Here is a 27,677-nt window from a genome sequence, read left to right on the forward strand (position 1 = left end):
TACTTCCAGCGTGAACATGTCTTGTATTTGGTGACATCTTCTGGACAAATAGAAAACTACTACTGTTACTCAAGTAATAATCTGGTACGGTGGTTCACAACCCCCCCCCCCCCCCCCTTGGAAGCCAGAAGCCCTCCCATCACCCCTCTCTCCCCAGTGCACAAATCAGTTAAATTTTTATCAGCTGGTACAAATATGACACCGAAATGAGCAAAATTGAGTTTTATTCAAATAACATTATCAAGAACGTAAACTCAGTGAACAGTGCTTTCAGTATAAATGTTGCTCAATAACATCAGAGCACTCTAATGCTAATGATTCCACCCTGAAAAAGTCTGATAAACTCACTGTGCACTACCTGGCCAGCTGACAGACAAAGTTAGCAACAAGCTGATGAACATAGTGGAGCATTTAGCACAGTGGCATATATATATGCACACACACTTTTTTTGTACCAATTTATCTTTTACAAACTGTAGATTTTTTTATTCAGTGCTTAACGCTTACTGTACAAAATAGATTTAACTATACAGTATATTACACAATTAGATGTGTCTGTATTTCACTTTGCAAATCAATAAGACTTTCTTACAAAAATCTGAGCAGGTTTAAGGATGAGAACATTGTAATATCCATAAATCTGAAAACAACTGAAATAGCATCTTGAGCATTTTGAAGCTAAAGTGAAGTGACGTTGGTCCTGCTAGATGACGTGTGATCGGACGTTACTGACGTGTCGTGTGGATTATCTGTCTGCTTTGGAACAACAAGATACGTCACTGCCCAGTGCAGCAACGATTCTGAAACTTTAACTCGGCTCAAGTCTGTCAGATTCTGACCTGACACTTGGTAAGAGTAAGAGAAGGGCCTGCCATCGCTGTGAGTAGTGGGAACCTTTCTCGAGGCCGTCCCTACAGGTCCACCCTGCAGCAGACTGCTGCTGCTTTTTTTGGCCATGGGGCCCGTCTGAGTGTCAAAGAGCCATGATGGAGGGCTCCCACTTATCTGAGCTTCTTCCTCTTCCACTAATATGTTTACTGCTTCTGGTGTGGGCTCACTTCTCTTTCTCTTTGCCTTCCTATATTTTCTCTGAGCAGTCTCCTCCTGCATGTCCAAAATCTGGTTTTCTTGTTTCAAAGCGGGAAAATCTGGCTGTGCTGTGTGGGTGCGGCGTTCGTCTGCAGCAGGTGATATGTTTGATGGTCTGGTTAACGGTTCTGGTGGACTCACAGAAACTGAGGTTGAACAGCAGGTGGTGGCGCTGAGTAGCCTGGTGGAGAGTGGCAGTTTCTGGTATGGCGGGAGGAAGCTGTTCTCTCCTTTGCTGTGCGCGGAGTCCTTCGAGCTGTGGACGGATAGTTGCGTGCTGGTTAAGATCACAGGTTCCTCAGACGTGAACTTAGTGGCGGTGGGACTGTGCAGAGACTGGTTCGGTGTTGCTTCTGGGGACGCATCAGAGGATGAGGAGGTTTCACACGGTGGAGGAAAAATGTCCCAAGGGTTGGATAAGGGTTTGATGTCGCAGTCAATGATCCCTTTGAAGGTGTCCTCATGCAGCACAATGTCCTCCTCAGGGAGAGGGGGGTTCTCATTGGTGTGGTGTTCTCTCTTTACAACTGCTGGCTCAGCTATTCGCCAGTCGACATCGTCAACAGAAGGCTCGGTGTTCTCTGAATGTTTGGAAATGCTTGGTAAATCTGTCTTTCTGACCTCAGAGGCAGTGAGAAGCCCACTTGCATCTTCTTCTGGGATGAGAAGACACTTCATGGGGACATTGAAACATTTCACACCTTTATATTTGATTCTGTCTACGTCCCAGCTTGTGGCGGTGAGCGTGTCTGGGTGGGTCTTTAGCGGGTTGCATGTTGAGGTGGAGGGCTGCGGGCTCACAGGTCGACTCCTCGACATCATCAGTCTTTCTCGCATGTCCTCCAGCACGGCCTGCAGACACTCATGCTGCCACTCCCCCAGCAGCTCTGACAGATCAAACCCACACTGGCTCTTCTGAGAATCCTGCTCCTCCTGACCCAGCAGCGCCCTCCATGTCTTACAGATCTTCAGCTTGACAGAGGACAGTGTGGTGCAGCAAGGGGTGTTGTCCTTAACTGGGCCGGCTGCAGTGGTGACCAGCTCTCCTACTGATAAAAAGAATCTGCACCTGGTCTGCTCCGGGGCCATGTGAAACTGTAGCCGGTAGTCTTGGATGCAAACCGTGGTGTTGAGCAGGCTGGTGAAACACTCTCGGTCCTCCTGCTCCTGAAGATGCTCCCAGGCTGAGGCAGTTAGAATGGCAGGGATCTGGACCATCCCGTCGGACAGGAAGAGCAGCCCTGTGGGACCCTCAGAGCTCTGGGCCTGGGACTGAGACATCTGACCCACCCCGATCACATGAGCCTTCAGCCGCCCACCACTGCTGCTGCTGCCCTCCTCACTGCCAAAGCTCTGGATCAGACTCTCTATCCACGGAGACAGTCTGCTCCGAGCAGGTCGAGGCATGTTTGTAGTTTCAAACGGTGTGTCTCCAGTTACAATGCTCAGTGGTTCCTCCGTCACAACATCACCACGGGAACTAGAAACATCATAAAAAAAGACACACCAGCTATTAGCCATTATCGAATTCTTATTTCTGTGTTTAATGTTGACACATTCTGGCTATGTAGTTGGCAGAAATGATCACTTAAGCATGAAAAACTTTTGTAAGGACTGCCACTTTACTGGACGTTTCCAGTTTTACAGAAATGTTGCACTTCCTTCTTAGCTAAGATAGCGCCACATGAACTTAGGCCACGCTAGTTGTCTTTTACATTAACTCTGTGTATTCCTGCCAAAAACATATGAACATATTTGTTCAAAGTTATGGTGGCATCAGCTGTGTCAAGTTGCTGAGAGATAAAAGTAGAATGAATGAGGAGGAGTTTGCCATCAAAATAAAAGCACATGTTACGTGCTCTTGAACAGATCAATATGGTCAATATATACACGATACAATGGAGATTTACTAATTCCACATAGAATTATTTTTAAATTGATTTATCTGACTAAAATCCACACCCATGCCATACTACTTCTTTAAGTTTTAATGGCGGTTGGCAAACCAGCTTATAGGTGCATTACCACCACCTACTGGACTAGAGTGTGGCTCAGTAGCTTTTTTTACACCAAAAAACCACAGCAATAACCATTTCTTTATTGGTTTGAGCGTTCCTGGCTTCTGATTCCAGACATAAAATAGAGTCATTGTCTCTCTCCCTTTACAAAATCCACTTTGAAAGTAGAAAATAGATCTTTACTCTCTAGACAGTGTGTTAATCTCTCTGTTACCATCCGTTCCAGTCTTCCCTATATGTGATGTTAATGTGATGGGTCTGTAGCTTGATCGATTCAATGAATCTTTACCTGGTTTTAGTATTGTTACTATAACTGCTTCTATATTGATGGGATTATGCCTGCATCCCACATCATGTTAAACAATATTAATACTGCTTCAAGTGTGCTGTCTTTCATATGAGTTATGCGGTGACAGATACCATCTTTCCCTTGTGAGGTTTGCAGTGCATTTGAAATGGCTCTCCTTAATTCAAATAGACTGAATGGTAAATTTAGGTCTTCTCCTGATGTAGCCCTACTTTCTGCAACTCCTGGGTTTGTGCAAGTGTTCTCACTCCCTCATCTTGATGTCCTTTGATTAAAAGTATTTCTCAGCTGATTTCACTGTGATCTTGATCTTTTCAGTCTTCCTGTCCCTCTGTGCCGAACAATTTATCACATCTACCATAAACAAGACAAATTCACTCTTGCCCACTATTGGCAGATCTTCCTTTACAGCAAATTTGTCACATTCCCCACAGGGTCAGTTGTTGCTCTCTGCTCCCACTGATTTAGAGACATCTGCCAGCCTGGACACTTCTTCGCTGCCTCTGCATGCGTAATCCCTTAGAGACTTGAACTCTCTGCACCTCTGCTGCTTTTTTTGCTGACTCTGCACCACTCTTGATAGGCTATCATACTTTTGGCACTTGAAGCATCACAGTGGTGGAGGAATATACGGCCTAACCTAACAGCTCATGTATCCAACACAATAGCTATCCAATGCATGATAGTCAAGGATCAGCGAATTTGATCATGACGGACAGGCTGTCGCATTTCTCTTCATTTCTAGTTATTTTCAGACGTTTCGCCTCCAACAATTTTGCACCTACCACATTTGGTCAACTGACACAACTGTAGGTATTCCCTTGGGCCAACTTTCTATCATCAAGCGGTGAACACGCCCCCCCCCCCCCCCCCCCCCAACAGACAACTATCCCGCCTCGAAGTGCAATACACAACCGCTGCTAATGCAAGTGCAATAATCTATCTATCTATCGATCGATCTATTTCAGCCGTATGGCCTTCCCTTGTTGTGCCTCATCCCTAAATGATCCATTTCGTAATATTCTCGTATTCTTAACCTCACACAGCAGCTTGTTAGTTGATTTTGTTTGCTGAATTGGTTTCCACTCACCACACGATGCAGTCTTGAGAAAGTTTGACGATGACTTTATATTCCTCTTTGCCTTGCTGGTGCTGTCACACTTTGCTCACAATCAGTCTGCTCTGAGCTGAAGGTTTCATTTAGCTGTTTTTTCCCGTTCTAGTCTATTATTATTTGACCGTTGGTCTACAATATCACAAACATCGTGTTTCTGCTTTGTCGTCGTCTTCTTCTTTGAGTTTTAATGGCGGTTGGCAAACAACGAATTGGTGCATTACCGCCACCAACTGGTATGGAGTGTGGATCAGAATGTCTAGTATTTACAATATTCATAAATAACTCATATATTTTTAAATGAGTTAGTCTAAGATATTGAACTAGGATTCAATAACACTAATTTCTTGAGTTCTCCTATAGCATATCTATGGATCAAAGTATACTTTTGTCTTTCTGTGGTTTTGAATCAGATGTCTTTCTGCCTCATATTTCTGACAGTGTAACATAACATGCTTTACTGTTTCTTCTTGCCCACAGTATTCACATCTGTCTGTATTATGTTCACCTGTTTTGAATAGTGCACTGTTTAGTCCAGTGTGTCCAAATCTAAGTCTTTATATTATTGTCTGATCTCTCCTGTTCCTTTCTGCATACATCATTTCAACACTGCAAAACCACTGATTATTTTTGTGGCCTCCTTTGCAACCTTATCTGACATTTTATTTTCTTTGATATCAATATGTGCCGGTTCCCTTACAAATATTACTGTAAGACCCATCATTTGAATTCTGTATGTTTGTTGTACTTCTATCAAAGAGTCTGTCCTGCTGTCTGAATGACTGTACTGTAAACTTGATGGTGATGAGTTTGAATGTGAACAAATGATTGCTCTCAATGGTCTTGTATCTTCTGTCCACTGCACTGTTGACAATATTGCAAACATTTCTCCTGTGTAAACTGATAATTCCTCACCGATCCCTCTCCCTACTTTGAGATGAAACTCTGGAACAATAAATGCTACTCACTCCTACTTAATTAACTCAAATCTTTGATGCATTTGTGTAGATCTGAACGTAACTGTGCTAACTATCAATAGATGCTTGTACGGTATGTGAATCACAAATAAACTCTTATTCTTGTTCTTCCAAAGTCCACAGTCCATCCAAAGCTTTTTGTTTCCCTCCTCTGCTTCTCCCAACAAGGTTTTAAAGTGTCTTGTACTGGGTGATCTTGACTATGGCCCAGTCATAGCTTTATCCTTCCATTTCACAACAACATCAACCTTCTCGCCCATGTTCTCGCCGTTTTATTTTTTCCCCTTGCATTCCGCGAAACCCGCCCTATTCTGCTTCTGATTGGCTCTGACCCTGGTATTCTTACCCTATCGCTAACCACCTCACTCCTCATGCCCAAACCTAACCCACAACCGTATACGGCCCTGACCCAACCAATTTAACTAACGAAGGAATCGAGTGTTAGCCAATCAGAGGCAGAATAGGGCGGGTCTTCGCGGAATGCGAGTGGGAAAAAAATTAGACTTTCCCGCCCCCCGCTATCCATGCCAGCTACCTATTTCCAATTCCTCCCATCTCACTTCCTGATCCGTCACGTTACCCTGCCTTCTCCTGTCCATTCAAGTTGTCGGCAAACGCCCACAACCCAGAAGAAGGTTTTACTGATACCGGAAATACTCCGGTATTCTCGCATGGATGTATAATAAGAGCTTTCATAATACATCCATATATTCTCGAGTCCTTTAAGCTGACCGTTTGACAGTATGGCCCCGTTCCACTTCTTTTTAATTAAACCTTTGCAGTACCACTCCGAAATCTAGACAAAAAACACACAAAGTTGTTTTTGTAAATCATAGCTCGTGAAGACAAAATACACAAAGTCGTTAATACAACGTTACTAGTGGCAGTTGCGGAAGTAATTTACTCACAATACTGTTAGTGTACAGGTTGCTCATTAAATATTCGAACGTTGTTTATCACACGTGTTTCCGCCTAGCTGATGCTGCGTTCAAGAGCCAGATAATTATACAATCAGATGGGCCGTAATGATAAAAGACCTAACTTTTTTAAAACCATTCAGCAAATCTGCTGCCGTGGGTATTATGAAAGCTCACAAAATGGTTTCTTCTATGAATACGTTTGGCTATCGTTGGATACGTAGCCCACACAATGATATATTCACACGGGCTTTTCCATTTTCCATCTTTCCTATGGCTTTGAACACAGCATAATACATGTCTTCACGTCCACTTGAAACATTTTCGTCTCGAGTGATTCATGTTTTCCCGCATGCAGTTAGGCAACAACAGTCTGTGCCCATAAGAAAGAAAGGCGCATTTCCTAGTCTTAAGGTAAGATACTGGAAAAAGTCAACTGGAAAATGAAAAACATGACATGACAAGTTTTAACCATAGTTAACATACACTGTAGGGCTGAGGCTTGACTTAGTTATCGTGTTTATAGCTTTCCCCATTTACCAGTTTCAGTTGTCTAACCTAACAAGACTAACTTTAGCTACTTCCAACGCTGAATTGCAAATAATCTTGCTAGCGACATTATATCGTCTTTGCCATAGGAACAGTTGTTGAACGACATTTGGATTGTTTTGCTACTAGCCTAGCCTTGTTACATCTGCAGCGTCGCCAAACTCCGTTTAGAAACCTGCCAGTTTAAAAATGCCATTCAGAGTCAGTACAATTGCATATCTATTGAGTGACGAATGATTCAATTACGAATCGTTATAATTTTCCACAATATTCGGCATACAAGTGATGCACTTAGCAGCATTTTATTTCAGATAAATCTGAACGTTTGGATGTTTATTAACGATCTCAGTACTGCCCACTGTGGCGTGTTGTAGTAGAGGAGGATTAGATGAGTAGCCAGTTGTTACCTAAATAAATGTTGTGTTATCTTTTGTTTTAGACGAATTAAATTATGTTGTATTGTTATCTTACGTTTGATAGGTAGCTGTGAAATATAACTGGGAGATATTTTTAATGAAGTTCTGCTTGACGTTTTCTTCTTTCACAAGCTTAGACATGCCCGATACTGGATCGAGTGAAGCTGGTTCTAAGGTTTTGGACCCACAACATTCACAGAAACTCCTCAGGGTGCTTCGTACCTTCTGGCAAGAGAAAAGTTTCCACGATGCGCTGCTGGTGGTGGATGGAGAGGAGCTCCCTGTCCAGAAAAACATCCTGGCTGCAGCCAGCCCTTATATCAGGTCAGACAATTTGGCAGTGACCTTCTGCTGCTTTCAGACACACCAGTCAAGATATGATCATGAATTTGTTATCTTTAGCTGGTGTAACCAATGTTACAGCAACATGGGTGTGTCAACGTTCACAATAGCATTACTACTGACCACTAGGCTAAAAGTTGTATTGTATTTATTGAGACAATGTACAGTAAACACATAAATGTTAACATTTGATGCACTGCACCAGAGTTAGCTTAAAGCTAATATTCATCTGCAGTTTACAATTAAAACATATAACAGCAAAGTAACAAACAGTATAAACCAAAACAACACAACAGCACTTCACATACACCCACAATGTCAACTAGAAATTAATAATGAAAGCATAAATTAATAATGTGCTGCAGGTTTCTATTTTTTATTTTCATGTTCTGTCATATTCAGCTGTGTTGATGATTTAATGTTAGGACCAAGCTGAACTACAATCCTCCAAAGGAAGATGGGTCAATATACAGGATTGAGCTGCAGGGGGTCTCCATGTCCATCATGAAACAGATCCTGGACTACATCTTCAGTGGTGAAGTAAGTGTGGATGCTCTCAAAAGCAAGGTGTGGTTTTAAGTGTGGTAAACTTAAATGACACACTGTTTCCTGCCCATCCAGATATATTGTTGTGGATATTTGGCCTGTGTTGCCCCACCCTTCTCTTTGTCTCAGTATCTGCATGTGTGTGTGTGTGTGTGTGTGTGTGTCTATCCTTCACACACAGATCACTTTGAGTGAAGAGACCATCCAGGACATGGTGCAGGCATCTGACCTGCTCCTCATGATTGACCTCAAGTCCCTGTGCTGCCAGTTCCTGGAAAGCTGCATCACAGCAGAGAACTGTATCGGCATCCGACTCTTCTCTCTGCACTACTGCCTTAACCACGTTCACTACGCTGCCACTGAGTTCCTGCAGACGCATTTCCGCGATGTGGCGCTCACAGAGGAGTTCAGGGAGATGCCTCCGGACCGGCTCTGCGAGGTGCTGGCCATGGAGAAGCTGAACGTGGGCAACGAAAAGCACGTGCTGGAGGCTGTGGTGCGATGGTTTGCACATGACCCGGAGGATCGCAGGGTGGGTACCACTCACCTCAGGTTCAGTGTGGGGATGAGATAAGAGAGGTGGGGAAAATGCAGACAGGTAACATTTTTTCTCACCTTATCAATGGCTAATTAGAAAAATAAATCAATTTTACTGACTGAAATAAAGTTATAATGGGAATATGGGCCTTTTCAAAAATTTTAGCACAGTTTTGTGAACCACACTGTTTTGCATAATTATGTGACATTTTGTCAATTCTAACAATACATCACTTTTTTGGAGAAATGTTTATTTTTAATCACAAGTTGATCAGGATGTTGGTTTGTGCTCTCTTAGTCACTTCTTCTTCTTCTTCTTTATCGATTCATTCGTTGATTATTTTCGCGATTAATCGAATAGTTGTTTGGTCTATAAAATGTCAGATAATGGTGAAAAATATCGATCACTGTTTCTCAGAGCTCAGGGTTTTAGTTTTGTCCAACAGTCTACAACCCAAAGATATTCAGAAAATATTCACATTTGAGAAGCTGGAATCAGAGAATTTGGAAATGTTTTAATATTTATTTGTATATCATTTAATAGTTGGCAACTAATCAGTCAGTGGTTTCAGCTCTACACCTAGTCAACTAATTTGTCTATAATTGTGTGTACTAAGGGGTTTATTTGATTGATATGTGATTTCTAGAAAATTAGAGATCAAGCTTCTGACATCAGTGCAGTGAAAGCTACATATATACGTGGCAGCTAGAGCTATGTATAGAACAGGTATTTCAGGATAGTGTCTTATAGGAGCACACCAGTAGTTTTTCATGTTGTAACACATTCACAAGTATTTAACCTCTTTCGTTCCCACCCATCCCCCTACCACAGACCCATTTTTGGGAGGGATAAGGTATGTTTAGAGGGAGACAGCAGGTCAGCAGTATATGCCACATACAAGTGGTATACATCATCTGAAAGCTGGAAACCTGAAGATTAATTTAAGATGTAGCTCAGCACTGTGTGTCAAGGTTTTCTAGTAATAAATCTGTAATGAACGTTGTGTGTTGGTTAGGCACCTCATCAAATTTTGAAAGTTTTAGAGTGTATAAGGGCCGAGAATATTATGATAGACGTATATGATGGCCATTCCCATGCTCAATTATGAGTTGTTGCAGCAATTTTTGGGTTGATACCATTTGTTACACAGATTTGGTGCAAAATGTAACTAGTTTTGACTGAATTGAATGCCCTCGATCTCTAGTTTGTGGTTGTAAAGTTTCACATTAAGTCACAATAGGTCATTTTATACAGTGAGGTCAAGTTTCAAAAATGGTCTTACTACAATGAAATGGCTACTATGGAGACTAACATCATCACACATGAATACAGTTGTGCTAATTGAATCCACAAGAGTGTCAGCTTTCCAGTCAGACCCAATCCATGCAAATCCAAGACTGTTTAGGGACCCCAGTATGCAGAAATATCCAAATACACCATTTTAAGAATAGGTGAAAATAAGACATTTATATTGCATGCAAAAAACTGCATGAGATAAGTATAAAGTGGGCATGTCTTGAGTACCCATAGAACCCATTTTCATTCAGATATCTTGAGGTGAGAGGTCAAGGGACCCTTTTGAAATGGCCATGCTAGTTTTTCCCTCACCAAAATTTAGCATAATTGTGGAGCGTTATTTAGCTAGCATGACATGGTGATACCGACATGGTATGATACCGTCTTCACTGTAGCTTTAAAACTGAGCCCGCTACTGCCTCTGAAAGACAGTGATGTCACCCATGGACACCAGGGTCCTCGGGGAGTGGAGGAGGTTAACAAACATGCTGTTGTGTTTTTGAAATGTGAATGTGTTTTTTCTAGACATCCATTTGTTTCCATTAGTATCAGTATAGTAAAAAAAAAAATCATCAAGTCTGCATTTGTTTTTGTTAAAGTAATGAAACATTTATAATAATTAATGTAGAGCTGACATTCACTGTGACACATTACACAACTCAAACAAGTTGCAAGAGTCAAATTTTTTTATATGGAAATGAAAATAAATGGAAATCAATGGCTGCCTGGAATGATAGCAAAATAGTGGAGAAACAATTTGAAGTTTTTCAGATGCTTAGAACAATGAGTATCAGCCCTTTACTTAAATAACCCAACATGAAAGTGTTTTTTGAAGGTTGTATGTCCTTGTAGGCCTTTCAGGGGACTGTGAAATTCATGTTTTGTTTCCTCTTCAAGAATATTACTAAAGGCCCTGGAACATTTTAACATTTAGAAATAACACCATTCTTTATAGGAGAGAACGATACAGAATCATTTGAATGTATTTTTTTTTCACATGGCATTGTTAAAGGGGCACTCCAGCAGTTATTTTTATTACACTTTGATAAAATTAGCAAATTCGCAAGAGACAGAGTATAAAAACAAAAGATCAAAACTGAAGCAGCAGCAGCCGAGATATACTGATGTTTAGTCTCTAGTATGAGTCAAGGTCTAGAAAGGCTGGATCCTACAGTTCCCATAATGCAACTCGATAGCATCCTTTTGTTGGAGCCTCTGCTAGGTAAAGGCCTGTGTCTTTCAAACTCCATTCCTTGTAATTCGTAATACTGGCTTTTTGATATAGATTTTGTGGTCTGATTCCAAGCAAAGATGACATCATTGGAGTTTGCTTTCCAAGCAAAGATAACCTTGATGACATCATTGGAGTTTGCTTTCCAAGCAAAGATAACCCTGATGACATCATTGGGGTTATTTTCTCAAACCTGTAAAACCTCCTCCAGCCTGCGTAGTGCTCTTCATGACTATTAACCTTATCTCCATGTATAAAATTGGTGGAATGCCCCTTTAACTGATAAGCTCGCCTTTATTACGTAAAGTCTCAAAATTAGTCTGGTTCTGTATTTATTTGCAGGTGCACATGAAGGAGGTGATGTCTGCAGTGTGGCTGCAGGGTCTGGACGTGAGCTACCTGAGAGAGCAGGTGCAGAAAGTCTCCCAAATTTAAAATCTATGCTTTGCAAGTGTTATTAACGACGTGAAGGTCTGGTCACATTTTCTGGTTTTTGGTTAACTCAGTAGCTAATCTCAGTGTGTGTGTTGCCTCCTATCCCATCAGGCCATGGGGGAGCCCCTGATGAGGGAGGTGATCAGGGAGCACTGTCAGCAGGTGCTGGGGGATAGTCAGCCGCAGGGCGAGGCCATGCTCGCCGCTTTCAAACCTCGAGGTTACTCTGAGTGTATTGTTATTGCCGGAGGAGAGGATCGCAAGTGAGTCACTGTCTGCTGTCTTAATTGTATCATCAATATTCTATTTGGATTCCATATAATTATTCATCACCAGCTTCTCATTATCTTTTATGTTATAATAATAATCCATGAGAATAATACATGAGTAGCTGTAAATTTACAGAACTTAGTAAGCATGAAAAATATGTTTTTTAAACACATAAAGCGTCTGGTGTTTCTGAACTGGCCTTTTTTTGTTTTCATTCATGTGTGAATAAGGTCCAAGACAGTTTTTGCCCTCAATGACAGAGAAACTGATGATGGTGTATAAGAGTGCTACGTGATCACAACTAGAGGAAGAGGTTTAATTAGTGCTGAGTTCACTCAGATCACAGTCGGCTCACTTCCTGATGGTTTTTGTCCTGTTACAGAAGCAGGAAGCCGACCGCTGTGACGCGCTGCATGTGTCCGCTGTACGACACCAACAGACAGGCCTGGATCGAGCTCCAGCCAATGAGCATCGCCCGCCTGGGCCACGGGGTGGTTGCTGCCGGTCAGTGCTGGGCGTAGTGCTGGAAAATACATCCACCATGCCTGACATGATGCATAAAACACATCTTTTCACTGAATGATTGATCTCTCACCTACAGTGGGGCTTAAGAGAATTCTCATGTGGTAGAACAGTGCATACTGCTGATTCAGCAAATGCACAAACCGGTAATAACTTTGTTTCCTTTCTGTTAGAGGGTTTTCTGTTTGTGATGGGTGGAACAGATGAACACAATACAGTCCTGGACAGTGGAGAGAAATATGACCCTGACTCCAACAGCTGGAGCCCCATACCCCCACTGCTACAGGTATACTGACCTGCCTCCTGAGGTCACAGCAGCTACAGTCATCCTTCTATTACAAGTATTTTACCATGCAGATTAATGTAGGAATGAAAACAAGTTTTGCAATTGGAATTTGCTGCAGTCTGTGATTTCTAAGGTAGATTTATTATCAGTCCATCATAGAAAGTTCACTTCTGCAGCCATGTTACAGTACACTCTGTTTTTTTTTAATTATTTGACTTCATGACCACTAGGTGTCAGCAGTGCTGCAGTAGAGATTCAGTTTCAGTCCCAGTTGGCAGCACAGACATATTTGACACCAACACTACCAACTTACAGTCACCTACTCACATTTCATAGACAAAAGTGGTGTCACTCACATATGTCGACTATATATTAGTGAACACTGTAAATACTGCTTGTATATCAAAACCACTCTTCAGTGTATTCATAATATTTGATAGATCATAATATCTGATTAAAATAATGTAATGTAAACAACTACCAAAAATGTAAAAAAACAGCGGGATGTTAAAAAAACTAGACGATAAAGCAGTCTTGTGATTTCAAAAGATGGTACAAAGCCAGAGCACCTCCTGTAGATTGGTGTAATGATTCATCAACCACATTTTGGAACTGTTAGTAAAGTCATGTCTTACAACAACAGATGGTATGTGGTTAAAGGGTCAGAGATGAAGCTTGATGTCATACTCCATACAGCAGTTGGACTTTGAGACAGATTACTCAAATATGTGGTCATCAATGCAACACAGGACGAAATATCCTGACTTCTAGTATCTATTGTAGGTCAAGAGTGAATCCTGCATTTCTGATAATGCAACTCAATATTGTCATTTCTTTTTTTTGAGACCCTCCCTGGCTTGTAAATGTGCCTCCTGTTTATAATGCAGGCCTTTTCCAAATTTTTAGTCTCCAAGTTCAAGATGAGATGACCCCGATGACGTCATAAGGGGTTTTTCTCTCAGACTCTTGTGTAGTCAGATGTACAGATTCCAGCACAGTGGTTTGATATTCATGTCACTGATGTACACAGGCACGTCAGAACTTTGGCGTGGTGGAGCTCGATGGTCTCATCTATGTTCTCGGAGGAGAGAATGAAGAAACAGAGCTCATCACTGTTGAAGTTTTTGACCCTCATCTCAATACCTGGAAGTTGCAGACCAGCATGACCATGATTCGCAAGGTAGCACACATACCACATTCACAAAATAGGAGAGGGATGGGTGCCAGGGCCAAACTCGGAGGAGACTCAGCAGCCAGACATTTCCCCACTCTCTGTTTACAGTAGGAATGGCTGAGATTGACACTAAAATGAGAATAGCTGGTCCACCTTAAAGGTCAATCCACCTTAAGTGAGCCTAGTCAGGTTAGGCTAACGCATTGTCGCTAACTTCGGGGCTAACCCCCTTCACTTTTCTAGCAGTTGGGGAAACAAAAGACTTTTCTTGGTCTTGAGAAGTTGCAGAGTTTATTAAATGACACACACATGTAGTCTGTACTGTACATTGACTGCCAGTCTGACCTCTTACTGCTAACCTTTATCTCTGCTCCGCTCACATTCATGTCACTCTTCTGCTGCTCGCTCTACACCACACAAATTATGCACTGCCCTAAAGGAGCAACGTTACTCTCATAACAGTACCTTTGACGTAGGTGCCCTTTGAAGAATGAGGAGAGGGAGGATTCTTGGATTTGATGCACTAGTCGATGACTCAAAACAATTCCACGATAATGTAGTTATCATGCTCACACAGCGTGCAAATGGAAATCATTAGTAGCCCATTGATTAATGATCCTTTGAAATTTTAGCAGCGGTGCTAGAACGAATATGGGGGAAACACTGATGTAACACAGTTGAACACTTGGGCAAAATTATCTCATAGAATAGTAAAAATATGTCACTTCTTAAATGTTGTTTTGAGCTCCCTCCAGACCCTCCAGGAGGGGGCATATTAAACGCAGGTTGAAACGCCTGTATTACATCTAGATTTGTTTAACCATCCCTTGGTCCCGTTTACATTTCCCTGAGGAGAAATCCTTTTAAATATATGGCTTTAAGAAAAAGCAAGTTAAACATGTGTATTGTGAGGTGTAATGACAATTGCAGCCTCTAGAGGCCAGTAGCAGAGTTTTAGCCAAAGACTATATAATAAATAATGGACATAGCCACTGTGACATCACCCAATAGTTAGTGGACTCCTGTTTTGAAGCCTTGAGTTTGGCATTTTGACCGTCGCCATCTTGATTTTTGAGAAGTGACCATATTTGGACGAGAGTGTGGAGCTGGGGAGGAGCTGAGGCGGGCTGAATGAAGCCTGGTTACCGAAACAAGCCACCTAGCGGCTAGCAACCTGTCACTCAAAGCGGCCACGCCCTTAATTATGCATAACTTTAAGCCTTAATAACATTTAAACAAGTGACTAAAAAAAAATTCAACCCCCTGTACAGTTGTCATGAAAGGGGAAATTAGCTATAGAGACCAAAACCATTTTTTGTACCAGGCTGTAAACATGTTTATTCCTGCTGTAAAGTTGGACATTGTAACATGGAGGTCTATGGGGATTGACTCACTTTTGGAGACAGCCTCAAGTGGTTGTTTGAGGAACTGCAGTTTTTTGCACTTCCTCATTGGCTTCATTTTTCAGCCCTGGAGGTTGCTGCTTGGTTTTAGCATTGTTTTCTCAATATTCTTAAAAATTCATAAAGAACTGATGACATCCTGAAATAGCTTGTTTCTTCTGACCAACAGTTCAAACTCGAAAGATTCAATTTGTTTCAGTTTCTGTGACTTAAAACACAGAAAGAGATGGAAACGGCGGACGCTCAAGAAAACACATTTTGAAAATTCTGTGGATCACAAATATAGAAATGGACTTTATCTTCCTACTTATTCACTCATTCTGTCTGTTCTTTAGTTTCTGCACTGACTGTTCCAGACAGTGTAACACACACACACACTTAACAACGGAACTGACATGACCATGCAGAGCGGTGCCCGGGGGCCAACACCACCCTTGTCCAAACTTGTCCAGAAATTAGACAGACTGTAGACTAAGTGATTCATTTTCCACAGTTAACCTCTCTCCACGCGCTGTGACTTGTACACTCATCTCTTTCTCCTCTTTCAGGTCGGCTGCTATGCCTCCATGAATAAGAAGATCTATGCCATGGGTGGGGGCTCCTACGGGAAGCTGTTTGACTCTGTTGAATGCTTTGACCCCAAAACCCAGCAGTGGACGGGCCTCTGTCCTCTGAAAGAGAGAAGGTAACCACGGCCTCTGATTGCATCAGCTTTTGTGGAGCCGGACAAAAGAAAATAGGATCTTTTGATTTAATCAGCTGTGGTACAAACAGTTTGAAGTCAATATTTGTTGTCCTTCTCTTGTTTTATGGACTTCTTATCTCCTTCTTTCTTTCCATTGTAGATGTTCTTCGCCCCATGTTATACACTCATTTAACTTCAGCCTTCCTTACTGAACTTTGCACTTGTATGTATTACACAACAGGAAGTGAAACACAGCTTCTTGGTCATTGCACTCCCGGAGGTGTAAGTTTTAGTTTCAGTTTGACAAATATCTCCGCAATGAGACTTGACATGTAAAAATGGTGCTCCGGAAGATGAAGTAGCTCTGACTGAGGCTGTTGCGTGATAATGTACTTAGTTAGTCACAGCAGGAACCATGGAGATGTGAAGAAACATTCAACTTTCACAATCTTTCAGTCTGTGTATCTCCGGACGTGTAATACCAGTTATGTTTTACTGATCCTAATCGCCAATAATAACACTGAACCGTCTAGATGTTGTGACATCATTCCCTGAAGAGTGATTTTCAACTGGTATATCAGCTTGTAGCATCACTTCAAGAAGCTACTCTAGCTTTGCTTCCTTTGGTTAAAGACCACAAAAAGTCTCTTACCATTTCCTTATTAAAAAGCCACTGTATGAACATGCAAATATTGTTCATGTTAAAAGTTCATTCTCAGTGTTTGTGCACTGGAGGATTCAAGTTTCCACATCACACTTGTGTAAGTTGCGCACTCAACCACGACTGGCACTCAAGCATGTGACGTCACAAACCACGCTCATACAGACACACAGTCAAATTGAGATTTAAGGTGAGCACAGAGAAACTTTCCTCTTTCAGCAGATGAATGTGAAAACAAACTCTACGCAGTGAAATTCAAAAATCACAGTGAAGTGATAATAGCAAAACACAGTTTTGAGTGGAGGGGGACTTCAAGACCTATTGTGAGTTAGTCAGATCAGTAAGGTTTGTTTGTTTGTTTTTTGATGTGGAAATAGTCATTTCTGTAAGTAGGCGCATCACATCAGTACTGACATCCCTTCTTTGTCAGTCACAGCCTCAGTCACAATTCTTTATGTGGTGCTGGCTGAGGATGATCAGACTCCCTTCAAATATTAAATAAATGAACTCTATATTTGACATGTCTAAAATGAAATTGTCGTGGTCAGATTCGGGTCAGTGGCGTGTGGCGTCGGCCAGGAGCTCTACGTGTTCGGCGGGGTGAGAAGCCAAGAGAACGACAACCCAGAGCAACGACACATGATGACCTGCAAGTCTGAGTTCTACCATGACGAGATGAGGAGGTCTGTATGGTTGGTTTTTTTTTCTTAAAGGAATTTTTTCAGCGATTCAATTTTTTTTAACTTTTTATGAGCAGGAATGTCTCCTCAAGACAAAAAAAAAAGTATTCACACAGTCGCCACCAGACTTGAACCAAACTATGCAATTACGTGGTTAGAGTCTATTTTAATTTTTATTTGGAACAGAAGTACATGATATACAGCATAAGCAGACTTCCCATCACATTCCAGTTTTTAACATTTAGAGCCAAAAGAACAAAGAAAAAAACATACACACTTACACTCACATATATATGTGGACATTCACACCTATTTACATCAATCCACACACGTACATGCTTAAAAAATACTTAAAATGAAGTTAAAAGAGGGGCATCAACATGCATTGTGCTTCCAATGCTTCTTTTTACCTTTGTTTATGGAAGAAAAAAGCAGAACAGATCATAACTCAAGAGCAGCTAAGGGACATAAATATAATCCTGCTGGTTTACTGTAGATCTGATCTTAACATTCGTTTCTACGTTACAAAAACATATGATGAATCACATTAAACTAATCCTCAAACTGTGGGAACTTCTGTTTACATCCATTTTCTTGTAAATCCAATGAGTAATCCCAGAACACATGGTAATGACTTACCTTTTCTGTTGCATTTACAGGACATGAAGTGTCCTCTCATAGGAGAGTCTTATGTGCCGGTGTTTTTAAAGAACTTCATTATATTCTTCCACCCAAGGTCTCTCCAGGCTAGAGCACTAGCTTACTGTTTCTGATACTGATGTAAAGAGATCGTTGTTGTGTGTCGGGTGCAGGTGGATGTTCCTGGACGACCAAAGCTTGTGTATCCAGACCAGCTCATCATTCGTTTACGGCGCCGTGGCGATTGGAGCTAGCATCTATGTGGTGGGAGACCTGGACACAGGTCAGTAAAAAAAAATAAATAAATAATAATAAAACACCGTGCAAAACAACAACAGGTCAGCATCACAGCGATGTCAATATGTCAGAGTGTAACGTTGATGTCTCCCGCGCGCACAGGTACGAGCTTCGACTACATCCGCGAGTTTCGCCGCAGCACCGGGACATGGCATCGCACCAAGCCCATGTTACCCACTGACCTCTCCAAAACAACCTGCACCGCCCTGCGCATCGCCAACTGTCGACTCTTCCGCCTTCAGCTGAGCCAGGGCATGTTCCGAATCAGAGTCTGACCCGCTGCACCTGCGTCGGCTCCGTACTCCTTCACTTTTCCACACTGGTACTTTCTACGCACCGTAGGTCTGGGATCTGGGAATTTCTGAACACTAAAATATTATAGTCACTAGATGTTGAGGATTGTGATTCTATATTTAACGGTTTAACACTGAAGACTGTTCTGCTGAATCTATGCTGTACGACTTGATGGGACAGGAAGTTCATCTTTAACACTTTTTAATATTATAGGTTTTATGGCAAATTTTCTATTAACTAGTTTTCTTTTTAACGTGGGATTTGATCTTTTTTTGCCCTTTTATTTCAGCGGACATTCCTCATTTTTAATGTTTACTGGTGATCTGCTGCCTGGTGAGGGAATTCAACAACACTTGACCATATTGTAACATGAGAAATTATGACGCACATTTTAGAGGAAACATTTTTAAAGTATTGTTGAGGTGCAATATGCATTTTAGGATGTATTATGTTATTTGGTGGTTGTATTGTTGGTCTTTCAGGCCAAACGTAGAAAATATAGCCAGATATTTGCAGCAGCTGCAGTAGAGTTTGACGATAGTTTATCTTTCTGTGACCTAAAACTTCAGATTTTGATGTCAGTCCCTGCAGAATCGGAGAGTAAAGGGACGTTTTACAGCAGTCGCACTGAGAGAAATCCACTGTTCATGGCTGATGCCTGCACCACTTTACTCTAGCCTCACTATAGACCAGAATGCAATGCATTTTGAGTCCAGGCACACGATGCATGTGTGAGCTTTAATAAAATCTCGGTCACAGTCTGTGCAATGAATTCACGGTGAATGGTAACAGTACCATGTCAATAGAAAACGTACAGTATACGCTATCAGAGACATCCACCCATATTGTGTGTTTGCACTGACCTGGAGTTTTGACAATGCAGCAAAACAAAAAACATACTTATTTTACCTTTTCAGAAATGGTGCCTACAACATCGCATTGCCCGGTGTAGACTGTGTCATTTCATGTAGTAAGATCCCATCAGTCCCATTGTGACAATATGATCCTAAATTACAACAGAATTTTGAAGCAGGCCATCTTGAGGCTGTCATTTCTGTGAATTCCCCCAAAATTACACATGTTTATGTTCAATTGACAAATACTCAAGCAGCTGTGGGAATTGTTATAGAGCCAGAGAGTCTGCATAGGAAGAAGTTTGGAATGGATGCGTCAATAAAACGTCAGACTTTAATCCAGCACTTTTCATGTGCCGTTTCTCATTGAGTAGACATTGGCGTCATGCTCCATGATCATGATCTTTCCCTAACCTTAACCAAGATGAGGAATGAGAAGACGTCAGATCACAAAACGCTTTTATGTATCGTTCCAGAAAGCAGTTACAAAAAAATTAATTTGGGGGACTTGTTTACAGGCTTTGGTGGCCGAAGACTTCACTATGTTTCTCTCATTGTTGTTTCATCTACGACAGCTCAAAATAACAGTGTACTGGGGCCTTTAGTGTCATGATTGTCACTGGAAAACTGCTGTTACCGTTTTACTCTCAGATAAAAACAGCTGTGCAACAAATTCTGGACAGAGCAGAATATTGTTAACTGAAGTAGTAGTTGAGCAACGCTGAGGGAAAAATGTGTTCATGTAAACAATAATTTATCAACTTTATTTATTAAATTAATCCCAGAATACATTGCACAGACTGGTGTATGAATGGAAGAGGACTTAAAAATCATGAATCACAGAAAAGCATTCAAGGAGTAAAAATCTGAACTTAATTACAGTATCTGCTGCATCTCCTTCACTGCTAACAGTTCTAGACAGATGACTGCCACATTTTCACTGAAGTGTCTAACTGAGCACACGGACTGAATGTACACACGTCGGAGCACAAGCGCTTTACTTGATTATCAGTTTTCAACGGTTGACCAAGTTCTCTGGGCCCAGCTGGTTCACAAATAGACGTTGCTGCAAGTGACTCTTGAGTCGCTGGATGTGTTTTGCTGCCTTCATGACCTCTGACCTGGCTTTCCAGTCAGTACAGTTTTGGAATCCCTTGACCCCGTTTGTTCTGTGTGAGTTACAGCTGCTGCTGTCTGTCGTCAGCTCAGGGGCAGCACATACGAAGTAGAGACACACACACTCAGTGAGAGTTCATGCAGCACTGATACAGACACACCTCTCATGATATCCACACACATCAAAGACACATACGGGGTTAAAACTGTGGTTTAAACGAATACTGTATGATGACGTGTCGCAGTGAGAATTAGTAGGAGTCGGAGTAGTACGTCACCTCTAGAATAAAAATATAAGCAAACAGTTTTGTAAATATTTATGTGAACATGCAATTTGGATCCAAATGTAAACAAAAGGGTCACGCCACTAAAATTCAAACCACAGGAGAGAAGCCTTTTATAACTGACTGGCAGCAGCCTGTTGCACCAGCTGAATGTTCATATGACTGTAAGTTTGAGTGCAAAGTCAACATTAACTGGTATGTTGTAACCAGTGTTACTTAGAAAATGTACTAATTTACACATCACATATTATTCATTAATAAAGCAGTTACATTACTAATTACTCAACAGCAAAAGTAATTAGCTACATTGCTCATTACTTTACTTTTGTTACTCAGCCCAGCTCCATCAAAGGTGCTTTTAAACAACTTCAAAGTCTCCACAGCTGCTTCTTCAACACATGTAGGAAAAGGAAAAAGAAGACATTGTGGTTTAACAAGCAGCCAGCCTTATTTGGAGGTATTTACTGGCCATCAACAGTTAGCTTAACGTTAGCTTCATTGACTGCATGAAGTCTCATCCTCTCAGTGAAGCTGATTTGTTCTCACAGGCTCCAAATCTGAACTAAACCAGCTGATTCCTGAATGTAGCCTTACCAGTGGCTAACATTAGCAAGCCAGCTAAGAAGACACAACACGTATCTGTTTTGGTGTCCTCACACCTCCAGCCCCCACACCAAGCTAATGTTACAGAGACCACAGAGACCAAACTGAGATCAACCCTCCATCAAACTATCAGGAAGACAGCAAACAAGTCCACCCTCAGACTTTCGAAGTAACAGAGCGTTACTGGGATTAGTTACCTAGTCACTGAATTTCAAATTGTAATCCTTTATACTACCCGTTACTGAACAAAGTAATCACATTACTGTGACGCATTACAAAATGAACATGTTACTGCCCAACACTGGTTGTAACTAGTTGGTTTCACACTAAACTTGCCACTTTATGTAGTTGCACTGTCACTACAACTAAAGTAATCAAAACCAGAGTTTATGCAAGACTTTCTGACAGCCAATATGTCTGTTAATATTTCAGAATTCCATACATATTGTTTAAATAGCCATATAATAGCCTACATTTATACAGCAATAAAACACTAAAACACAAACATGATCCAACAAATGTATTTTAGTCAGCAGAATGAACTCTTCACAAACTTTGTGAACTGATCATAAAGGCTAAAACAATACAATAAAACAAATAGCCTTGCTGTTGTTAATTAAATGCAGCCTGCAGCTGCAGCTCCGCCACCGCCTCCACCTGCTGCGGTCTCCCTGAGCCCACCTCTCATAATGAAACTGGCTGCATCATGTGTCCACACTCAGCATCTGCAGATTCATCCACACAGGAACCAAACATACAAGGTGGTGAAAAAGTTAGTTTTGAACCCTGTAAGTTAAGTTAACTCTTATGCACCCTGCTATAAGTTAAACACCTAAATTTCCTCAGTCACCATCATCTCTTTAAAATTTCTTACACGTTTTTCCCATCCTCACTGGGGCCGGGGAAAAGTTAAACCTCCTACTGATCAATTACATATTATTAAACTGTGGAGCTGCAGGCTGATTTGTTTGTTTCATTGTGCCAGTGCTGGATGTAACATTACCGGAGAGAAAACGGTAAGACTTTTCAGTGTCATGTTAACTGCTGCAATCTCATGCCACACTTAGTCACATCTGACCAAACACTCAGTGAATCTCTCAATGTCTTAATAGCAGAGGCAAAACCAAACTTTTGCATAATAATATATATAAGTTTGTATTTAAGTTGTCTTGGCAACACATCTTATAGGTCACACAATATTAGGCTATTTAATACGCTATTAATGAATTTATTTATTTGGCAATCGGCATATTTCCCATTAGACATTTTGGCCATTGATATTTTCATCTGCCAGACAACTACACCTGATACCAGCAATAAGCCGACATGTGCTGGCTAACTTTTTTTTTTCGAACTCCACACCCCCAGATTGTTCTCATATTTTTTGTCACTCAAGGCATCACTTGAATGATAAATTACTGCTCCCTCTGGAGACACAAAAGGCTTTATACAATTGTTTTCACATATGCAGTAATGCTGAGGTGTTACATCAGTGGAGTTCCCCTTCAATAGTTAAAGGCTATCCTGTGTAGGTTTTGACCACTATCAGCACTATGGAGCAATGTTTTTACAAGTGAGTCCCAACTGGCAAACAAGAGCAGCAATGTTTGAACACAGCTGGTGCAACAGCATGCAGGTTTTTTGATAGATGCAACAACTACATTTAAGTTGTTTTCAGTTTAAGTTTTGGCCATTGTGTTAAACCCCAGTTGTAATCGACATGTCACAAAAATTCTCATACATTTATGTGCAAAGTGATATGACACAAGCTGAAATAAAGAATTTCCTGGAGCTATCTGTCACACTCACAACACTAGAAAGCAGCAGGACCAGTCTGGTGAGACCTGACTGTGAATATTGTTGCTTTACATGCGCGTAGAGCTTCCTGTTTTTGCATAGACACTTAACATTCCATAATGTCTTATCATTTACAGTAAATAAAGTACGTTTCCGAGCTGCTCTGTATCCTAAACAGCACTTGTTCTCACACCTTATTACTGTCTGTGTTGTGATACACTGGAACTCACCATAAGGGAAAATAATAGCAGGCTAAACTAAAAGTAGCTTAGCTTTAACCAAAGTTATGTTGTGAAAGATGAGGAGTGAAACTGTTGTTTCAGTTTGTACTTTTGTAACTGATGCATGAGGAAGTTTTGTAAGATGTTGTTGATGAGTGTCATCCATTTACGTCAAAGGAATTAAAGCACCAAAGTGGTCAATCATATGGCTTCTCACAATTATTTTTGCTTTCTGTTTGTACGCAACCAAACAATAGTTGAAACGCTTGTACCATTATCTGAGAGCTGCGCCCTTAGACTTAAATGTAATCTGTCTGTCATCCACTTACTGCCTATTCTGTTCTTATTCTGTTCTGATTTATAAAGAAATATACAAAGTTGAGCAATTTTTTGACTTTCAAGCGGAGTTCATTGGGATTGAAAGGGAAAATTGACAATTAGATGGAATGGTGAATGATTTTATTACTTGGGATAATCAGACCATAGTTAAATGTTCAAAAGAAACTGAAATGGGACTTTGGATATTGAAATGACAAATTGATATTGTGAATAAATTTGAAAATGAAATCTAGAAAATAGAAACGCTTTAGTACAACATTTTATATTGTATTGTCTTACTTTACTGTCAAGCAGTTGCATTTTAACTTCAGTTTTCTAGTGTTTGTACAATAATAATACAATAAAAACATTGACAATTTAGCTCAATTTGATCATGTATATTAAAATTAAAAACACAGACAAGACATAAAACAGAAAAAAACATCAAAAAGTACAATACACATGCACTTAATAGAACATATTTCTCTTTTCTATTAAACAAATGTGTTTTTGTTTTTTATAATGAGACAATTCCTCTTTTTTCTAAATGCACATTCCCTCTTTTCCCACTCCCTTGTTTCCAGGCTTAAATACATGGACACAATATCTGTTAACTATGATTTAATGCAGGTTACAAAGTGGAGACCATTATACCTTTCAGGAAATATGTGTCATTTAGAAACTGAGTTTCTGTTACAAATTCTGTATAAAAAATGAGGCTCTCTAATGATTTGTTTCTAAAATCTCTGTTTATTTTATTGCTAAATATCTTAAAAAATGGGCAAAACCAAAAAATCTCTTCTCTGCATTTTCTACTTTATTTTGAAGGAACTGATAATTGAATCAGTGTGATGAAATAGCACTTTACATATATATGATAGGCAAGTTTAATGGCTATCTGACTGACTTAACCTGAGGCTGGCACTACAGGAAATATTATGTCTAGAGTGGAAAAGGTTCATCCTCTGAGGAGCATGAACCTGCCCATTCCATTCTGCTCTGTGATGGATAGATGGACGGATGGTCCCGCTTACAGACTGTCCTTTTGCTCCGCCGCTAGCAAGGCAAAAATTAGCAAGGCAAAAATTCCTCCGTGTTCAGTTCAGGAGTTCAGACCTTCATTAAATATCAGTGCTCTTTCCATTAGTACAAGTTTAAAATACTGCTTTCCACATGAAGTTGTGTTAAGTGCGAAATTGCTTATGAATACTTCAAATGTATGCTGAAAATGAACAGACAAGGCTTCGTGTGTAGGTCTTACATGTGAGCGTGGTCAAAATGTATTTAGTGTTAATTGGGTGTCTATGTATATGAGCAGTATGCATTGTGTTTTGGTCAGGATAAGTCTAGACGAGGGATTAACAGAACAGGATTACTTAACATAACCGGGATGGAGGTAATTCAGTTAAAGTGAGCAGCTCTTGTGACGATCCAGCTAACCTGGGTCCTGTGACTGATGTGGGGTGGGGGGACGGGTTGTTGACCTGACACTTTGGAATGTGGTACAAAACTACAGTGTAGGTTTACACTAAGATACTGTATGTGGCTAATAAAGGCCAATACACTGCTTATCCATAAGAACAACATCTAATCTGTCTAACTAAGGGTGAGACTGATGAGATGCTTCTCTTTTAATCATAAATCATATGATCGAGTTTCCTCTATAGGCACTTTCTACATGTGTCATAATTTCAGTTGAAGACTATGTAGTTTCCGGTAATGCGCTAAATCTGGGTGAAGGGTTTTTCCACTTTGAGAACGAAAGCAGGAATATTTTGCTTTTAAAAGGAGAAATAGTATATTCATTCTCTTATGAATGAAATGTTGAAATCATAACAAAAGAAACCCAATCTTGATCTTCTTCAATTTAAAAATACTTTTGGGTTTTGGTGTTGCAGCCTTAAATGGTCTGGTATGATGAGAAGCTTATCGTGGCTAATGTTAGCAAACTTAAGATTTTTTGACTGATTTTGTTGACTTTGTGGCTCTTCTCTGATTGTGCTACTGTTACACTACATTATAGCATTTCACAATACCCCGTGATTGCCTCTTGTAGCCTGAGTAGTCACTGTTCGAAAGAAGTTACTTTACACTTGCTGTAAATTATAAATCATTGAAAGTGTTTTATATTAAAATTACCTATTTTTATCGTTGTTCAGAATGTTTCTCAGAAAAAAATGCAGAATGATTCTCAATTCTCATCAGTCAAAACCTTGTGTACACACACTTCCTGGGTCCTGTGTCAATGGGCTGGCTGTTGCTTGGACATGTGAGCTTACTGTCCTTCCTGTTTGTTTAGTGGACCTATAGATACTGATGCAAATAACAAGACATTAAATCATATTCATGTAACACCTAAAAAGGTTTCATGTATCCATATTTTGTCATATGGAATCTGATTAAAATTTGAGCAGTCTGATATTGATATTTAAGAGTTGAGTAAATCCAATGATAGATTGGCAGGTATTCATTTTTAACATATTACGTTAACATTTTTGATAAGCACCACTTAAATTTGGTTATTAAGAGTAACTTAACAGCTTTTCAACTCTCTGGTTGGAGGCTTAAAGCCTGTTTTACCTTCGACCACAGCCAGCATCATGTAGTCAGAAATATGCTTCCTTTCTGCCGCGACCACACCCACCAGTGATGTCACAGTGTCTTGAAGTGCATCGTTGCAGCAAGGTGAGAAGTTTAAACCACTGAATTTCACAGTTACTCTTTAAGACTGTTATCGATAATAAAAGTGAAAGAATCTGATATGTATATGGGCTTTTTTTTTTTAACATAAACACATTACATTAAACATTTTTGACAAGGATCCTTTAAATTTTTATTATTAAAGAATTATTGTAGGATCTATTGTTGTGTATTTGCAAGAAATTATAAAGTGCTACTTTTTGCTTAAAAACAAAACAAAAACCTAATCAATCATACTACGCCAAGAGCTAAATTTGATCAGCACATGTTGTTAGGTGTGCTAACATTAGTTTCAACCACTGCTTACACACACATTTGCCTGGTGCTCTAGTTATCTAGTGAAGCCACTGACCTGCAAACAACATCAACCAAGTTGGTGGAGTTAATTAACAAGGCTGTTTCATTAGTTAGGAACTTTATTGTCCACATGTGGGGAAATGGTCTTTGGTTTCACTACAGTGTTAAAAACAATACAATACTGGATAAATGACAAAAAAATAATGTCTCATGGGCTTGTTTGAAGCTGTAACCATTCTAATAAATATATGTAATGAGATTGATCTGATCAACACAACACACGATACAACACACTGTTTCTAAATGACATCAAACATGTAATATTATTGGCATTTCTCTACTGAAGTTTCTTGCCAGCAATATGTGCCAATACCATCATATCCATTATAAGCTAATATTGGTGAACAGTATGGGCTGGATGATATATTGGTCAGGCTCCATTAAAAATGTCTAGTATCATTTCAGTTTATGAGACTCCTTCCCACAGACAACCACTGTTGTACTGATCAGTTCCATAACAAATAATGAATGCTTTGGTGCACACTAACTCTGTGTGAAATCAGGAATTTGAAGTTTTGAAATGTCTTCCACACACATTGAAAATTAAATTTTACAGTTTAATAAAGTTCTATTTGATAACGTATGTTCTGGATTTTCAGTGTGGCAGTGACCTAGCTTATTTAATATAATTATTTCCATTACTGCCAAATCAATATATCAGTCTGTCTGTACGACACATTGCTTATTTCTTTCCACTTTGGTTTTCATTGGCTGTTGACACAACACGAGATAGTCTGGTCG

At 40.3% G+C, this 27,677-nt stretch overlaps 2 protein-coding genes across 3 annotated transcripts; one reads left to right on the top strand and one right to left on the bottom strand.

Moving 5' to 3' along the window:
• Positions 1-207: 207 nt before the first annotated feature.
• On the bottom strand, positions 208-7,693 carry acd (ACD shelterin complex subunit and telomerase recruitment factor). The gene is made up of 2 exons (XM_067588733.1): positions 7,610-7,693; positions 208-2,569 (listed from the first exon to the last, which is right to left on the bottom strand). The coding sequence occupies exon 2, from the start codon at positions 2,494-2,496 to the stop codon at positions 679-681; it is 1,818 nt and encodes a 605-aa protein (XP_067444834.1). The 5' UTR covers positions 2,497-2,569; positions 7,610-7,693; the 3' UTR covers positions 208-678.
• gan (gigaxonin) lies at positions 6,676-23,765 on the top strand. Of its 2 annotated transcripts, none has more exons than XM_067588735.1 (13): positions 6,676-6,836; positions 7,525-7,711; positions 8,155-8,269; positions 8,457-8,807; positions 11,683-11,751; positions 11,887-12,038; positions 12,428-12,549; positions 12,741-12,853; positions 13,884-14,033; positions 15,979-16,115; positions 17,325-17,459; positions 18,269-18,378; positions 18,495-23,765. In XM_067588735.1, the coding sequence occupies exons 2-13, from the start codon at positions 7,527-7,529 to the stop codon at positions 18,665-18,667; spliced, it is 1,812 nt and encodes a 603-aa protein (XP_067444836.1). In that variant the 5' UTR covers positions 6,676-6,836; positions 7,525-7,526; the 3' UTR covers positions 18,668-23,765. The 2 variants fall into 2 exon arrangements, with proteins under 2 accessions (XP_067444836.1, XP_067444835.1); XM_067588734.1 differs by having other exon boundaries at positions 6,677-6,836; positions 7,520-7,711.
• Positions 23,766-27,677: the final 3,912 nt, after the last annotated feature.

Source organism: Thunnus thynnus, chromosome 5 (genome assembly GCF_963924715.1).
Source record: "Thunnus thynnus chromosome 5, fThuThy2.1, whole genome shotgun sequence".
Lineage (NCBI taxonomy): Eukaryota > Metazoa > Chordata > Actinopteri > Scombriformes > Scombridae > Thunnus > Thunnus thynnus.

Excerpts from the sequence above, each read along its gene's own strand:
- gan (XM_067588735.1), top strand. The coding sequence starts at position 7,527 with ATGCCCGATACTGGATCGAGTGAAGCTGGTTCTAAGGTTTTGGACCCA. Across the intron at positions 8,270-8,456 it reads ACTACATCTTCAGTGGTGAA|ATCACTTTGAGTGAAGAGAC; the intron begins GTAAGTGTGGAT and ends CTTCACACACAG. Across the intron at positions 12,039-12,427 it reads GCCGGAGGAGAGGATCGCAA|AAGCAGGAAGCCGACCGCTG; the intron begins GTGAGTCACTGT and ends GTCCTGTTACAG.
- acd (XM_067588733.1), bottom strand. The coding sequence starts at position 2,496 with ATGCCTCGACCTGCTCGGAGCAGACTGTCTCCGTGGATAGAGAGTCTG.